The 17,778-nt window shown below is 47.2% G+C and overlaps 1 protein-coding gene across 1 annotated transcript; it reads left to right on the forward strand.

Moving 5' to 3' along the window:
- Positions 1-6,070: 6,070 nt before the first annotated feature.
- Positions 6,071-11,369, forward strand: LOC101959659 (glutathione S-transferase Mu 1). Its single transcript, XM_005338098.5, has 8 exons — positions 6,071-6,228; positions 6,539-6,614; positions 7,075-7,139; positions 7,426-7,507; positions 7,607-7,707; positions 8,593-8,688; positions 8,768-8,878; positions 10,876-11,369. The coding sequence occupies exons 1-8, from the start codon at positions 6,193-6,195 to the stop codon at positions 10,963-10,965; spliced, it is 657 nt and encodes a 218-aa protein (XP_005338155.2). The 5' UTR covers positions 6,071-6,192; the 3' UTR covers positions 10,966-11,369.
- Positions 11,370-17,778: the final 6,409 nt, after the last annotated feature.

Below are 17,778 nucleotides of genomic sequence, written 5' to 3' on the forward strand. Positions count from 1 at the left end.
GGCAAGTATTGATCCTTTCCAAGGTAAAATTTAATAACAGTGAAATGACACCTTAATCCTGTCTCTGTGACAATACAATGAACTCTGGAGAACAAGATTAAAAATTGAACACTGAGCTCTGAACCCTCCACCTTGCACTGTAAATACTCAGCCTAGTAAAAACAGTATCCAGTAAAAAACAAGTTCCAAATGTTTGCAACCTTTTACTCACGTCCTGTTAAAGTCTTTAAGGGCTGAGTCACTTCCCAATGTAACCTATATAAACCCATAAACTTTCTGTAACTGGGGGCCATTTTCTACCCAGAAAATGAGCCCCTCTGATGGCTGACTCTGGTGCTAAATAAAAGGCACAGCTGATCCATGAAGTCTGCTCCTGTCCTGGTTATTTGTGCTTTCATTATGGGGCCAAAACCATTTTGATTATTTTTGTTTACATTGTTGGTTGCATCCTGAGCAGCCTTTCCGTTGACTTGCCTCTACTCAATACCTGCAGCTTTCCTAGGATGATGTCCCACATTACTGGCATTTCTTACTCTTGGGAGTCTCCACTGCAACTTTGACTTCCTCCTCACATCTCCACACTTTGCCCTCTCAGGGGGAGCCCACAGGTACGACAAGCCTGTTGCACTTTGCCTGGCCTCCCAGGCCTTCCTTTGAAATCTTGGTGGATGCCTCGATGAACCCCTAACTCCAGCATCCTGCAGTCTGCCAAACCAGCCCACGTGGTTGAAGCCAAGGTCTGCCACCATCTTGAGCAGGATAGATATAGTACAATGCTAATTTCTAGTACTTATATTGATGCTAATTAAACAAAAGAGAAAACTGTAAAATTACAGACATTAAAGTTAAGACCCATTACTCCCACTTAAAGACTGACGAGACTGGCCTCGTGGATGTTTTGAAACCAAAATTTGAAGCCTAAATGCAAGAAAGTTTAAAAGGCTCAGGAAAAAATGGCCAATATTTTGGTCCTTGCCTCTTAGGTTAGCCAAAACACATGGAAAAATGGGTCCCCACTAAGGGCTTTGCCATGCCAGTGAGTCACCTGATCTCCTGACTGGGGGACTGATAGGATACTAGAGGACAGGAAGCCAACCAGCGCACATTGTGTAAAGGGAAGGGTCCTTGAAGAGGGAAATGTCCCTGATGCTTCCAAAGAAACCACAGGTGGTCAGGTCAGCAAGACTCTGATCCATCCTGGCAGATGGTATGACTGATAAAGGAAGGGAGACAAGAGGCTTCTCACAAGGTCCCAAGAGTGACCCTTGACAAAGGTCAGCTGACTATTAACAATAGATAGGAACAAGGTCATTTTTTTTTTTTTTAGGTGCTAAACACCTGGCAGGAGAGTACAACCGAAACACAGTCGTATGTGGACATTTAGAAGAAGAGACAAATATATATATATATATATACATATAAAATATGAGATGCACGCTTGTGTCCATTCTCTCTAAATAAAGGGAGAGTTCTTATACAGGAGTGCCTGATAACTATCCTAAAAGGCTCCGCCAGAGTCCACAGTTTGTTCCAAGTCAATTTGAGACCTATACATCTTCCTAACCTCCTATAAATATATAGCTAAGCTTGATCATTTTTTCACTGGTATGATTATTTAGCCCCAATATTTATACTTCTAAAAGATATGTGACACATGGAAGCCCTAAGTAACTTTTATGTTAGAGTTCTGCATGATATAGCTAAAGGGGATCCTTCTGCCAAATGGAGGTAACACTAATGAAAAAGCTGAGAACTCAGACGGCATTAGCTACCTTAACTACAGCTCAAGAAGATGCCTAAGCCATTATAAAAACTTAAAGTTGTGTATACGTTTCTAACGATTCTGAATGGTCTGCCACTCACAAATCAGTGGCATGTTAGACCCCACTCTCAATGAGTCTCTGTCTTTGCAGTTTTCAGGGGATGGCTGATAGTACTGATTGCTTTTCTGCTGATTGTTTACAAAAAAAAAAAAAAATCATGCTTTGCTATCTTGTATGTTATTTGTCTTATCATGATCCCTGCCCTTGTGGGCCTCATCCAACTGCCACCAGAGACCTCTGGACTGCCCTGATGTGTGAGGTGCCCAAGCTATAAATGACTGTTAGGTCGGTGGCGGCGACTTGGTGGCGACTTAGAGGCAACTTAGAACAAAGCAGCCCGCATGGGAAAAGAACATTAATCAGATGCCGACGGAAACGCCTGTCAATCAGCCAGATCTCCTGACTAACGTCTGTCAATCATCAGGACCCCCTGGTCAATCCTGGAGTTCAACCAACTCCCCTGACCAACTCCAAGGGGGCAAAGGACCCTAAAAACACCTTTTCCTGTCCCAAGCCCTTCCCTTCCTGCTGTAAGCCCCATAAAAGTCCAGTCTGGTCAAGCTTCCACGCGGTTTCTCCTCAGACCCTTCCCCTGTCCCTTCTGTGGGTCTGACTGAGTTCTGCCCCAGAGTGATATCTCAATAAAGCCTGTTCAGCGGCCCTTTTAAATCTGCCTCCTTTGGCCGCTGCCTGCCTCAGCTGATCTGACAATGACCTTATAGATAAAATCCAAAAATCCCTTCTCCTGAGAATTCATATATAGGCCTCTGTAGCAGGACCTGACTGCTGTTCTGCTTTGAACATCCCTTTTTCAGTCTAAAGTACCAGAGTAGTCATTGCCCTTTTTTCCTAAGGACAGCTAGGGACATGTTTTCAGAGGGAAATGCATAAGATAGGATAATGTGTCCCGATTGAAGTTTTTTTTTTTTTTTTTTTTAATGTAAAGTCTATGAGGTTGACCTGTAGAAACACTCTAAACATTCCAGCCAACTCATTTGTTCCAGGATGATGGAAATAGGGAGGCAGGACAGACCTGAGACTCAAGAGCAACCAAGAGAACTCATATTTTCCCAATACTAGTGCAGCATAGTTTGTTTTTTTTTAAATAAGTGCTCCTACTAATTTAAAAAACAAGCCAATCTGTCTTTTCTGTCAACCCAGAGAAGCTCTGTTCTAAATCCCCTTGCTTCCTGAAGGCCATCTTCTTACAATAACTGTCTATAAAACATCTTCACTCCCCTCCCTCTTCACTTCCCCAGTACCTGTGCACATGCCCAGAGGCACTCACCCCAGGGGAAATTTCCCACCACAAGGGAACAAAGGGAGGTGGGGACAACTAAAAGGTATTTCTTTAAATAATCCAATAGGAAATAGTACAGTGGGCCCTACCACTGTAGGGTTGACAGAAAAGACAGATTGGCTTGTTTTTTAAATTGGTAAGAGGGTAATGATTAAGTACCCTCTTTCCTCAAAAGCTATTCATGCCAAAGATTGTGAGGTCAGCTCCAGCAGTGGGCAACAACCCAGTGCCTGTGTCAGCAATAAATGCTGAACAGATTGCTTGCTCAGTGCGACTGCTTTTGGCTTTGGTGGCTATGCACCCCTTCTGCCCATGGAAGTAAAATTCTTACCCTATCCACAGAGCTGATTAGTCTCTGAGTGTTTATTTTGACCCCCCAAATTGCCATATAAACCCCTGGGCTAATATATCTAAGTGGAAAAACTGCTGTCAGGCCCCCTGTCACCTTGCCAGAGATCTGTTTCTTCTATTTAAATGAATCCTATTTCTTTCACTCTTGACTTCTGTTGTTGCCCACGGATTGGATTCATTCTTCAAATTTGCAAGATAAGAACACAGAAAGAAATTGGTGGTGAGCTTCCTGGGTCTGCCATTAAGAGCTGGAGCATCCTCTTCCATGGTAGTGGAGAATCTGGCTTTGCCTGCTGAGACCCTTGGAGATGAGGCCAGCAGGCATCCCTTGCTGTGATTAGCTGCTAAGGCTAAAATGGGGTTTCTTGGCTGTGGTAGCTTGCAACTTACACAGTCCCCACCCATCGGCAAAAGCAGAAAATTGAGTTTTGTCTCAAACTCTATATTTACCATGCTATCCCTTGGTATGCTCCTCCTAGCCCCTGGGACCCACCTTGCAGAGCCTGCTGGACTCCTTCTTCCCCTCCTTCTGCAGAGAGGTCCTACTCCGAAGGGTTCCTGTGCTCTGGCTCCATCTTCCGGCTCAGAGTCTTTGTCCTGGGCAGCAAGGCCTCCTTGTATGTTCAACCTCTCTTCCTCTCCACTCTGCTCAGTGTTTTTTTCATTATACAAAATACCTGTATGAAGATGTGAATTTGGTGTCAACAATACCTTATATACAAACAGAGATATGATAAATTGTGGTATAAAGGTGTATTAAGAATTGTAATGCAAAAAGAGAGTTCATGTATAATGGCATAATCTGGCATGAATATACTTTATATACAGAGTTACGAAAAATTGTGCTGTGAGTGGATAATTATGAATGTTAAAGCATTCCACTATTGTCATGTATGTAAAAAATAAATAAAAAATAAATAAAAAATAAAAACACTACATACGTCTCATATTTCCAAAATATCTCCCTTGTAGCTCCCATCTGACTTCCAGTTCTTAATAGTCAAACTGTAATTAAGCTTATAGACAGTCTTAGTCAAGGGGTATCTCTGTGTTAGCATATTCACAAGTGTATTTTCAAAAAGGAAGGGACCATGGGGCTGTGGCTGTGGCTCAGTGGTTGAGCATTTGCCTCACGTGCGTGAGGCACTGGGTTTGATCCTCGGCACCACATACAAAAAATAAATAAATAAAACAAAGATACTGTATTCATCTACAACTAAAAAAAATTTTAAAAAAAGGAAGGGACCGACCAGATGGATAAACACCAACATACAATATCCATCCTATGCCTTTCAGAATTATGATTCTATTTAATGTTAGCATATAAAAATGATTTTTTCCTGTAATTTCTGTAGAATTTTATCTGAAGATAAAATTTTAGCTCCAGATGTAGAAAACTGAGAATGACAAATCTTTAAAGTGTCATGAGAACAATAGCAGATCCCAGGGGAGGTACTGCACGCACATGTGTTTGTTTGTGTGCACCTGGTGAGATGGTCTTGCTCTGGACAAACCTGCAGGGCAATTCACATGGAGGCCTAAGGCTGTAACCTAACTGAACAAGGTCCAGGAACCTGAGCTGTGTGCATGAACCCTATCTGAACTTGGAGGCAGCATTTGCAACAGGGAATGCATTCTGCAAGCCCAAGTGGTGTGGCCTCAGAGCTCCCCATATTCACAATGACTTGCAGAATATGTGACTTCTCTGACTTGATAGGGATGAGGTGACCTTTGCCTGTGCTGCTCCACCCCCACCCAATATCTTGTCCCAGTGGTGGGAAACATTTATAGACATGCTGGGTTCACACCCTGCAGTCCCAACAAAGTCTTAGCTAATTTCCAAACTTTACTTCCTGCAGAGCAACAATCTTGCCCTTTAACATGTAAACCCATTTCATTTTTAGTTCCACTCACCTATTTTCATATTTCCATTATGTCTTTTAAGATCCTTTATACAGGTACAATCAACAACGATACAATTTATCTCACCTCTCTTTGTTTTGAAATGGTCCCTGGCTACTCAGGAAAAAAGCTGGCAATCTATTTGGGTAGGATGTTATCCTGATGAGGGTTGCAGGATGCAGATCCCAGAGTGGCCTCAAAAGCCATTTGAGTCACCCTCTGATACCAAGAGTACACATAGGTCAGGAGTCAGGGTCAGGCTAAAATACAGGGACCTGAACAGTTGAGGATTGGCCCTGGCCCAGCTCTGTCCTTTTTGATGTCCTCTAGGGTCCTCCCTGAACCTCCTCCTATCTCCCTTCTAACAGGGGAGTTGCCTATGGCGGCATGAGCCCTTTGAACCCCAGGGAACTGGGCTGAGCGATGGGAGGATGTTGGGAAGAGAGAAAACCCTTGCTCTTGTCACCATATGTCTGGTCTCCAAGTGCACTGCCAGCTCCTGGTGGACCCCGTGGGGGTTTATTGGTGGGTGGAAAGCTGCTGGAAGACAGAGCCTTGCCTTCGGCTTCAGGGCCCACAGATTTTCTCCTTGCCCTATGGGGCTGAGGCTGGATAGGATCTTAATCCTGTCTCCCCTTAGGGACGAATGGAGCTAAGCTTCAGGTTTCCGGAAAGTCTCTCAGGGGAGGGCGGTGCATAAGAGGGGCAGGGCGGGACTGACCACCCGGTCCCGCCCCTGCTTTCTCTGAGCGCTGTGATAAAGCCCGGGCACAGTCCCACCGAGGCCAGCCGGCTCTGTTCACGAGCGCCAGCACCATGCCTATGACACTGGGTTACTGGAACATCCGCGGGGTGAGCGAGGGTTTTTCCTGGCGCCTGGAAGGGGAGGCGAGGCGGGGACCAGTGGAGCAGATGGGGTGCAGTTGCACCGGTGGATCCAGTTCTGGATTTGCTGGATTAGCCGGCAGGGGGTCTCAGCGCTCAGCTCTCAAGCTTCTGAGAACGTGTACGTGTTTACGCATTAGCTTGCTTGCACGTGAGTGTGCGTGCTTGGGAATTGGTGGCCACAGGGGCGGGGAGGGGGGTAGTCACCCGGAGGAGATGAAGTCATACAGCAGGGGTCTCTAAATCTCTGACCTGCACCTTGGGCCCTCTCTCCCAGCTGGCTCACCCCATTCGCCTGCTCCTGGAATACACAGACTCAAGCTATGAGGAGAAGAAATACACCATGGGGGACGGTAATGGCACCCCTCAGGTTCAGGTCCCTTCCGGGCTTCTGTTGATTAGTGCCCAGCAACTCAAGCTCTGCTATTCTGACTACACAGAACTGGTGTTGAGTTCTCTGGAAACTCCTTCTGCTGGACTCTTTCCCAAAATGACTGGGGAGGGTGCAACGTGATCTTGTAACACAGGATTTGGGGAGTGGAGTTTCTAGTTATCCCTCTGTTTATGTTTGGCTTGGGATCCCTATTAAGGCTTGTCAAAACCATGTGAAAGCCCCTTAGTCATGTAGGTCCAGGACCCCTACTACAGATTTCTCCTCCACCCTCCTCCTCCCAAACCTTGGGATCTAAGATAGTGGCTCAGATTCCAGATTCACCATCTCCAGGGTCTTGTCCCTGACCCATTGGGAGCATCCTGGGAAAGGGAAGTTGGACTCAGGAGAGGTTTGTTTTCACATCATCTTCTCCCCCACAGCTCCGGACTATGACAGAAGCCAGTGGCTGAATGAGAAATTCAAGCTGGGCCTGGACTTTCCCAATGTAGGTGTGGGGGATGGGGTGGTTGGGGAAAGTGATTGAATCCCTTCCTTATCTACATGCCCTGCTTAGAGTTTCTGGGCTCAGTGCATCTGCTACTCTCATTCCTGGCTCCATACTGTGTTTCTGGGATGATCTGTGTCCCAGGTCATTCATTCATTGAACAGTGTATTTACATAGGGATTCCTAAGGACAGTTACAGTGAGTGCCAAATATCTTATATCCCTAAATTAGGGAGAGGGGACTGAGACCTGGTGTCTCTCTTGATTTTCCTTGATTGTCCATCCAGCTGCCCTACTTGATCGATGGGCCTCACAAGATCACCCAGAGCAACGCCATCCTGCGCTACCTTGCCCGCAAGCACAACCTGTGTGAGTGGGGCTCGCTGCAGGGTGTGGGGGATGGTTGCTGTGTCCCTGACTTGGCTGGGGTGGGAGGCTGAGGGTGCACCTCTGTTGCATGGAGTACAGGTGGGGAGACAGAAGAGGAGAAGATTCGTGTGGACATTTTGGAGAACCAGGTTGTGGACGTCCGCATGCATTTCATCATGCTCTGCTACAACCCTGACTTTGTGAGTCTCCCACTGTGTGGACCAGACATGGTTAGAGAGTTAAAGTTTTCCATTCGCATCTTCAGTGGACCGATATGCTATTTGCATTAAGTAGTAGTAGGGATTCTCCATGCTTTCCTGTTCTACCAACAGAGTGACATTCATAAAACAGCATCTTGACAAACAGACTTGAAACAATCCCCACCATTCTTATGATAGGGTTCGGACTCCCCAGCTTAAACAGTCTCTTCATAGACATTCATGTGTACTTTAAAACTCCTTTCATTCCTGTCCCTGACCTCTTCCACGGCCCTTCACATCATGTGCCTCCTGCTGGAGCACAGAGACTCAACCCATGACAAAGGAAAGTACAGGTTAGGGGAGTGGAATGTGGCCTGGTCTTCAGATGTCTGCACAGTGGCGTCCTTGACTCCAGCATGAATGAGGACTTTTCCTAAGGGGCAGCTCAGAGTCCTCCAGAGAAGCTCTGTCCTTTCCCTTCCTCCTTTCAATATCAAACACATCTCAGCTTTATGCACACTATTCAAATGTCTATTCGGAACTTCTGCCACCCCGCTAGGTAGAACGTTGTCTGTTTTCCTGGGTACCTGCCAGATACTGAGTCTGACTCCCAGGAGGTGGTTTGGACCCATGAGTGGTGAGAGACAGTTTCAGGGACCATGTTGTATTCCTGTCTGACTTTGCATCACTCTGAGAGATGGGAGATGCTACCAGATAGGAGTCTAAGCAGTGGTGTTGCAGGGAATGAAAACCTCACCCTGACACAGGCTGAGGGAAGTTGGCAGCCGAGCCCTGGCAGGTGGGGCCATGCACACCACTGCTGATGCCAGCCCCTCAGGCAGGGAGCTCCTGTCTGAGGGTGGTGACAGCTAATTTCTGCCTCAGGAGAAAAAGAAGCCTGAGTACTTGGAGACCCTGCCTGAGAAGATGAAGCTGTTCTCACAGTTCCTGGGGAAGCGGCCCTGGTTTGCAGGGGACAAGGTAAAAGGGGAGGAGTCTGGAGGTGTCACTCTTTCCAGGGTAGAGATTTTCATGCCCACTCATCCTGAGCTTTCTGCAGATCACCTATGTGGATTTCATCACTTATGATGTCCTGGACCAGCACCGTGTATTTGAACCCAAGTGCCTGGAGGCATTCCCAAACCTGAAGGACTTCATGTCCCGCTTTGAGGTGATGCTCCTGCTCTTTTTCACTCTTCAATGCCCTTTTTCCTTTCTGCTTTCCGGGAAGTATTTTTGAATCCCATAGGTTACAAAAAGAACAAGGAGTACATTTTGAGTTCTGGATTTCTGTTAGGACCCTTGGCCACATGTTGTCTCCACTGTGACAAATTTATTGACACAACAACCTGCAAGGCTTTAGATAGAATTATCAGGCACGTTGGACAGAGATGGAAACTGGGACTGTAGAGGGGAAGTCATTTGTTCAAGGTCCCAGGTCCAGTGGACGCTGTGCTGAGCTCTCTGTCAGCCTTGGCTTCTAAGGCCCTGGTAGGTGTCTGTCCTGCCTTCTGTCAGAAGGAGCAACCTCAAGGCCCTCATCCAGCCTGGGTTTCACAGCCCAGGATGCTGTGCAGGGGGAGAGTGAGGCTAGTTGTGTGCAGCTGGAGGTGGGAGGCTGAGGTGAGGCTGGGGGACTGGCAGAGCAAGGCCCAGACAGTGTTGAGAGCTGCTCTGCAGCAGGCTTGGTGCCATCAGATGCCACCCAAGGAAGCACAGGGACCCCAGGATGGTGGCTGGTGCTTATGAGTACACATGTGGAGACCCTTGGGGACTTTATTATGGCTCTTTGGATGGTTGGGATCTTGTTTTCAGCCGTCATCCTCTCTCCTCTTGAATATCTCAAGCGTTCTCTGTGTGAGCTGGGGTCGTACACTGATATTCACTCTTATTCAGTGTCTCCTCCACATGAGCTTTGGTGTCAGGCCTAGTGGACATGTATGGAGGCCCCATCTTGGGACTGAGTGCAGCAGGGCACAGCAGGCACCTGACCAAGAGTTGCCAGTGGTGCCACATCGTTGCTGAGGAGGACAACCTGCACATCACCTCAGAAAAACTCAAAAGATCTCCCCAGGTCCACTTTTTGTCACCAGCAAAACCTACTTTGGTGCTGATCTGAAGAGGGCCAGCGAGCTCCCTTCTCTTCCCAATCCTCATGTCACGATGCACTTCCTCAGCTACTTCTCCTCAGCTCTGGCCCTGGTCCCTGCTGAGTGGCCTTTGGGTTTATCCAAGAGCTGGCAGGACTGTGGGAAGGAAGCACTGGAGGGGCGGGGACTGGAGAGCTTCAGCCTGAGACCTCCTGAGCCTGACTTGTTGGCTAGAGGCAGCCCTGCATCTCCTTGAATGTGATCTCCACAGATATTCTCCTGATAGGAAGGCACGATATAACTAAGAGCGAGATGGCCTGGGTAGTGGAAGAGTTGGAAATGAGCTAGTTTGGGCTTAGTAGCTTGGGATCCAGTACCAGGTGGAGACATTTGGACTTTCTATTCTCAGGAAACAGATTAGATTGTTGCCCAGCAGTTCTTTGTGGCTCTTCCCTGTGTCTCTGATCATCCAAAAAATTCTCGTGAAATTATGTTGTGAGTCACTCCGTGAGGTCTTTACTCTTCCAACAGGCAACGGATTGTTCTCTGCTCCTTTGTCCTGGTAGATCCATCTCTGTGTGAAATACAGGCATGAATAATTCTTAATGCCTAAAGGACAATGTTTTTGCAAAGGGGGAGTGATAGGGCCTCCTGTCGGGGCACAGGAAGGGAGTGGAACAGAGAGCACAGAACTGGAAAGGCAAGAGCCAGGCTGTCTCCAGCCCCTCCCACTTTCTAGCTGTGTGAGCATGAGGAAGTTCCCTAAACCCTCTCCCTGCACCTCAGGTTCCCTCCTGATAGATGGTGATACATGATCAATCTTGCTGGGTTGTTGAGTGGGTTTTCTAAGCTGCATTGCAATTTCTACTGCATATAATGCATTTTGCATTGCATACTCTAGTCAGTCACTGCAAATTGAAGAATGTCCCTGAAGGGTGTCCTTCCAGACCCCAGAAACTTTGGTGACTGTGTGCTACTCAGCACTGGAGCTCTCCTGGCAGGGCTGTTCCTGCACTGGGGCTGCTCCAGCCCAGTGGGGCAGCAGCCCTGAGCTCCTGCTTCCTCTCACCACTCACAGGGCCTGAAGAAGATCTCTGCCTACATGAAGTCCAACCGCTTCCTCCCAACGCCTCTGTATTCCAAGATGGCCACATGGGGCAACAAGTAAGAGGCTGTAACACCCAAACTGAGAGGAAGGAGCCGTCCTTGGCCCTGCTGGCCCCGGGTTCCTCACACAGCTGGCTCTCTGCACCCAGGCACCAGTCTTCTCAGTCCTTGCTCCTCTTTCCACTCCCTCCTCCTCTGCAAGGCCTCCTTGGCTCCCTGTCTTCCACTCAATCCCTCCTCCTTTGGAACCTCTGCCTGCTTCATTTCTCAGTCTTCTTCAGCAATGTCCCTTCCCTCTTGCTTCTCTGTGTAATTCAACCATGAATCCTTGGCTCTGATTTGCAGAGCTGACTGCACCCCTGCTCCTGAGAACTGTCTGAAAATCCAGTATTCCCTGTGTGCAGCTCAGACCCCAGAGCGGCAGCTGCCCAGGCCTGGTCTGATCCCAATAAAGCCTGAAACACACCTGCTGGCATTTTGTTTCATTCCAAGTTGTCCTCCCTGGATTTGCCAAGTGTCACTGCCATTCCCGTGGGATTTGATACTAGAAATGGCTGGAGGGTTCACAAGGATTCTGGCAGGATGGAGGGAGTTTGATTGTCCTGGTTTCTGTTTCTAATACCCTCAAAGCTGGTGGCCTCAGGAGGCTCTTTAGAGCATTTGAAGATGGTGTGACTGTCTTCCTTGGATCTCAGTTCATTGTTCTATGTCCCTGCAAAAGACCCCTCTTGCCTGGTGCTCACCCCTGTTTCCCTTTGAGTCCCTGCCAAACAGCCTTGCCTGGTCCTCAGTGAAGACTCGACCCCACTTGCTCAGCCTTTGGCTCCCTGTACTCGCCACCTTTCCCAGCTACTCCTGAGGGACTGACTCATGTTCCTGGTAAAGGTTAGGTTACCAGGATGCTTGTGGGGTCTGAAGGGGTCTGAGACTTTCTGGTCCCATTTCTGACACCCTCAGAGCAGGCAGCCTAGGAGGCTGTCTAGAGAATAAAGGACCCCTTTATGCATGCAATCTTGCTTCCTCCTGTGGTCATGGAATCCTTCCACAGGACAATAGGGCCGTGGCTCACAGTGAGTAGATACCAGGGTGGTGGGTCCCCAGCAGGGAGACCAGGACCCTTCTTGCCGCCCATCTCTTAAGTGTCCAGCATCCTGGCTCTACTCAGTTTTCTAGATGCCTTCAAGGTATCCTCCCGGGCTTCCTCCACACCTGGCATGGGACCATCTTTCTTGGTTAGTCCCTCTTAGCCTACAAGCTTGGTATATTGATCTCTGTGCTCACTCTTTGTTACTTGTTACTCCCTGTGTTTCCTCCATGGGAAGAATCACTGTGGATGACTCTCTGTGTCAGTGAATCTCCCTGTGTTCAGCTCAGTTGACCATCTCAGCCTGTGACTCAGGCAATTCCTGGAAAACAGGTCAAGGCTGAGCTTGTGGCAGACCCAGCCTTTGTTTGCCTCAGGATATTGTGAATTCCATCACCTCACGTGGTGCTGGTTTCTTGGTGTCCAAGGAGCTGTGCTGAGGGCTGCCCTGAGAGCTAGTAAAACGTTTTGTTTGGGGTGTCTGCCGCCATGTTTCCAGAAGACATGGGCATCTTGAGTCAGTAGGTTGAGCAGAGAAGACTCTTCTCACTATTGGAGGAGGCTATCTCCAAACAGAGAAGACCCTGGATGGAACAAATAGTGAGAGGACATGTGACTTCGCCATCGTCATGCCTGTGACATCCCTCATCTGCTCTGGGCCATCTGTGCTCCTTGTTCTTGGAATTTTAGACTTGAACTGGGATGCACCCCAGCACCTGCCTCCAATCAGCCCGGCACTCAGGTCTGTAGCCTGGGACCGAATACACCACAGGCTTCCTGTCTTCATCCGCTGGTAGAGGGGAGATCATGGGATCCATACACCTCCATGATTGCATGAGCCAGTTCCCATAATAAATAAGGCATGCATGCATATCACATAAAACAATATGTCTATACCTTTTATTGATTCCGTTTCTCAAATAACTGTGAGTCGTACACACAGCAAACAAATGCACACATTGGTCACAAACATCAGTGACCAGTTTGGTGTAGTCACACATTGCCCCAAACACTAGAGCATGCTCGTTTATTTAGGGGCTTTTTCTATTTGTCATGGACTCGCAGAGGTGTCTGAAAGCTCAGCACTCAGGGGGCTTGGAGGGAAACTATCTTCTTGTGGAGATAAGGTACATACCTTTCTCCTGGTAATGCTACAGACAGCTGGGTTCTTGTCCCGAATACTAACCCAAAAATGAGGACAAGGGTTTGAGAAAAAGGAAAAATAAATTTTCTTGCTTTGCTGGCCCAGGAGAAACTCCAGGGACCCTTGTCCCAGGTGCATCAGGGGAACAGAGGACTTTAAAGGTGATCCAAAGGCTACCTTCCAGGGGTGCCCCATCAGGGGTCATGATTCAGCTGTAGCCTTGAAAGATGGCTGTTTCTTAGTTCTTGTGGTGCCACTCCTCTATGATGGACACACTTCATCCTTGTGGTGTGTGTGTGTTACAGACAAGTAACTTGGCCTAGGTGTGGAAGAAGGGTAATATGGCTTCTCAAGGTTAGGAAGGCGGAGAAGGAGATAAGAAAGGAAAAAAAAAAAACCCAGAAAGTCCACATCAGGGTCACGTTCATAGCGCAAAGTGGCCCCTGTTACAATAAACGTTCCCATTCATCACCGGAATTTCAAGGGCATTAAGAGGAAAATCATCTGTCTCTGGTCAGATGATTGCGTTGGGGACAAGAACCCAGGTCTTTGTCAGTTCTTAAGGGAGGGTGAACATGGGAAAGGACCTGCTGGCTAGGTGACTTCAAACCTGGATTTCTATGGCTGTGAATGTCATGAGAAGCTTATATATTCAAGATTTGGTGTCCCCTGCTCTGGTATTAATTGCAGGGAGGGTCTCAGTTATGCCATTGAGAATTGGAAGTGACTGGCAGGAGCTTTCTGCACACTCTTCTCAGACATGGTGGACATGTCTTGAAAAGAGCTGAGTTCTTCCTGTCTGGCCCTGGGCCAGCAGCTCTGGAGGAATGACCACTGTGGAGCTGGGTTCAGGCTGCCTGGCTCTGGGACAGGGTGCTGTCCAGAGCACCTCTCTACCCTGAACCCTGGAAGTGCAGCTGCCCTGTCTCTCCAGCTGCTAGTCCCAGTTCTCTGCCCCGCCCCCCTCCTTGTCTCTGGCCTGATGTGCAGCCTGAGGCCACAGGGCTGTCCCTGGGTCAGATTGTTCCTACTTCCTCCCTGCAGGCAGCATCCTGTAGCTGGTGTCCAAGGAGGGCCACTCAGGCCTCCTTCCTGCTTGCCAGCATTTCTAGGGCCCTGTTCTAGTTGTGGCTTTTGATCCAGGGTTTCTCGAGCTGGGCACAACTGCCAGTGTGAACCACATAATTCTTTGTCGTGGGCTCTGTGCTGTGCTGTGCATTGCAGGGTGTTAACTACACATCTGACCTTGAGAGGCTATGAGGGCTTCTTAGTTGGGACAATTGAAGAAATCTTTGAGCCTCCATGAATTCCGTGGGGGGGGATAGTCACCTCTTGTTACAGAGCAGTGATGTGGTGGATGGAGAATGCATTTTTAATAAAGAATTAAATAGATTTTTAAAAAAATTCAGTATTCCACTTTTGCAGGCAAGAGGAGCCTTTTTTTTTTTTTTTTAAATTGTACTGTGAATTGAGGCCAGAGGTGCTTCTGTACTGAGCCAAATCTTTCACTTTTTTTTTTTTTTTTTTTAGGATACAGGCTTTAGGCTCTTGCTAAGTTGGCTTGAACTTTGGTCCTTCTGAAGGAGTCTCCTGAGTCACTGGGATTAAAGGCATGTGCCACCATTTCTGGCTAACATGAGCCTTTTTTGACATAACTTTTATTTCAATTAGTATGTGTGTCATGGATCCCCTGGTGAATTTTTTAAAAATTTTTATTTTGATGTAGTCTCAGACTTGAGAAAATTTGCAAAAGAACACAAAGAACTCTGTGTCCCCCAGCTGTTCACTGTGTCCCCTCTCCCTCCTCCCCACCTTCTTCTTTCTGTGTGACCCTCTCTGGCATGCTGGGAGGGGCACAGGGTGCTCTTGACCACAACATCATGTTCTTTCTCTAAGATGCCAGTGCCTGATAGTGGACCCAGACCACTGAGGGACAGGGCTTTGCAACCACCCCAGGGCAGGTCTCTCATGCCATACAAGGGTGGAGTTTGTGACAATTCATGGATCACGTTTCCTTTTAGGAAGATTGTGCATTCATATTGGAGTTCCTAGATATTATGTGCTTTTGCCTGGTTATTTTTCTTTCTTATGCACCATCATTTCATTGAGATCATTTTACTTTTAGCCCATACTTGGTTATGTTTGTATTGGTTTTACTTATTTGTAATATTCATGAGTAGAAGAGAAAGCATGCTTCACCAATTTTAGAAGTCATTTGTATTAATTTTTAAATGTTTTCTTAGCCCTGATATCTACTAACTAGAAATTTTCTTTTTGTTTTTGTTAGAAGAATGCTCTATCAATGATTCTAATCATTTTGAATGTCAACTGTTGATTTTCTAAGCATATTGATGAAGTTTTCAATATTTTTCTCTTTGGTATTGTTTCTTGTTTTTGACAGTTTTTATGTTAAATCATGTTTTAATTCCTTCTTCTTAATATCTGAGTGTGTTTAAGCTAATTATTGTTATCTTAGAAATGGAAATTCTCCTCGATTCTAATTTGGCAGCATCTTGAGAATGGTAATATTTATTTATATTTCTGGGATAAGAAAATACGATGTATTTTCTGTATTATGTAAGTTTACATAGACATTAGAAAAAAGTCTTAAAAATTTTGTCATTAATAATGTCATAATTAATTTGTTTATAAGTTTATATTTTTAATACCAGGGATTGAGCCCGAAAGCCCTCAACCACTGAGACATATCCCTAGCCCTTTTTATTTTTTTAAATTTGAGAAGGGGTTTTGCTAAGTTGCTAGGGATTTGGTAAGTTGCTAGGGATTCGCCAAGTTGCTGAGGCTAGTCTTAAACTTGTGATACTTCTGCCTCAGCCTCCTAAGCTACTTGGATTAGAGGCATGCACAAACATGCCCAGCCTCATCCCATGGACTTTGATTATCCCACGGTGTTCCTCTAATCAATTAGAACTGTTCTACACTGTACAGTCAGAGCACGTGGACATATAAGGGACCAGGCAACATTGGGGTGAATTTCTGTAAGGTCATATCCACTAACAATCCTTGCTTCTGATGACTTTCCAGAGTCCCTAATCCCCACTGCTCCCTAGTGCCATTCAGAGACCCATGCCACCTCTTGGGATGATCTTCCTGGCCCCTGGGGCCCACTTTGGGGAGCCTGCTGGCCTCCTTCTCCTCCTTCTGCAGAGCTGTCCTGCTCTGAAGGGCCCCAGTGCTCTGACTCCACCTTCTCAGCTCCTCAGAATCCTGTCCTCCGCAGCCTGGCCTCCTTCTCCTGCACTTGACCTCTCTCCCTCTCCACTATGCTCAGTGTTTAAAAATGCTAGAATGTGTCTTATATTTCCAAAATCGGCCCCCTGCAGTTCCCTCCTGCTTTTCAGTCCTTAAGAGCCAAACTGCAGTCGACTTTACGGATGGCCTTAGTGCTGCGGCGTCTCTGTGTTGGCATCTCCACGAGCGCATTTTCAAAAAGGAGGGTCCCAATGGATGAACGCTAATGCACAGTGTCTATCCCACGTCTTTCGGAATTATGGTTCTAATCAATGTTAGCATTTAAAAGTTATTTTCTCAGGGATTTTTGTAGAATTTTATCTCAAGATAAGTGATAGGTCAAGATGTAGAACACTGAGAAAGTAAAAACCTTTAAAGTGTCATGAGATACAGCAGATCCCAATGCCAGGCACTGTGTGTGTGTGTGTGTGTGTGTGTGTGTGTGTGTGTGTGCGTGTGTGTGTGCGTGTGTGTGTGCGCGCCTACATGAGTGCACATACAGGCAAAGGCACATGTAGGCACAGGCATATGCACGTGTCCACTTGCACTTGGTGGGATGGTCCTACTCTGGGCCTGCCTCACGGCAATTCATTTTGGGGCCTGCCACTGCATCCTGAGTCTGAACACAGTCTGATGATTGAGAGGGGAGAACTAAACCTGCCTGAATGTGAAGGCAGCACTTGCAACAGGCTTTGCTCTCTGCCAGCCCAGTAAGGTAGCCTCAGAGCTCCCCTCTTCACAGAGACCTGCGGAGCATGTGACATCCAGACGACCTCTGTCTGAGCTTCTCCACTCCTAATGCATACTTTGTCTTGGTCAGGGAAGCCTTTCCTGACATGCTGGGGTCACTCCCTGCCATCCCAGCAAAGTGTTAGCTAATTTAGAAATTTTATTTCCGGCAGAATGACAATCTTGCCCTTGAACACGCAATCCCATTTCATTTGTAGCTGCACTCTCCTGTTTTCATCCTCTTGTTGTGTCTTATGAAATCCTTTACACAGGGCAAAACTGACCACAGAGCAATTTGTCCCACTTTTCTTCATTTAGAAACAGTCTCTTGCCTTCAAGGAAGAAAAGTTGGGAGGAAGAAGAGTGTTCTTGTATAGGACCTTGTCCTGGTAAGAGTTGCTCCACAGGTCCCAGATCCCAGAGTTACATCAAAGGCCATTTGAGACACCTCTTATACCAAGAGCACACATGAGTCAGGAGCCAGGGACAGAGCCAGAATATAGGGACCTGGACACCTGAGGTCTGGCCCTGGCCTACCTGTGTCCTGTGTGGAGTCCTCCAGAGTCTCCTATGGACCCCTCCTGTTTCCATTAGGAAGCAGGAGAGCTGTCTGCTCCTTGGAGAACGTGACCTTCCACCCGGCTCTCACCACAGCACTTGTGACC

Source organism: Ictidomys tridecemlineatus, chromosome 11 (genome assembly GCF_052094955.1).
Source record: "Ictidomys tridecemlineatus isolate mIctTri1 chromosome 11, mIctTri1.hap1, whole genome shotgun sequence".
NCBI classification, from domain to species: Eukaryota; Metazoa; Chordata; class Mammalia; order Rodentia; family Sciuridae; genus Ictidomys; species Ictidomys tridecemlineatus.

Excerpts from the sequence above, each read along its gene's own strand:
- LOC101959659 (XM_005338098.5), top strand. The coding sequence starts at position 6,193 with ATGCCTATGACACTGGGTTACTGGAACATCCGCGGG. Across the intron at positions 6,615-7,074 it reads GAAATACACCATGGGGGACG|CTCCGGACTATGACAGAAGC; the intron begins GTAATGGCACCC and ends TCTCCCCCACAG. Across the intron at positions 8,689-8,767 it reads CCTGGTTTGCAGGGGACAAG|ATCACCTATGTGGATTTCAT; the intron begins GTAAAAGGGGAG and ends AGCTTTCTGCAG.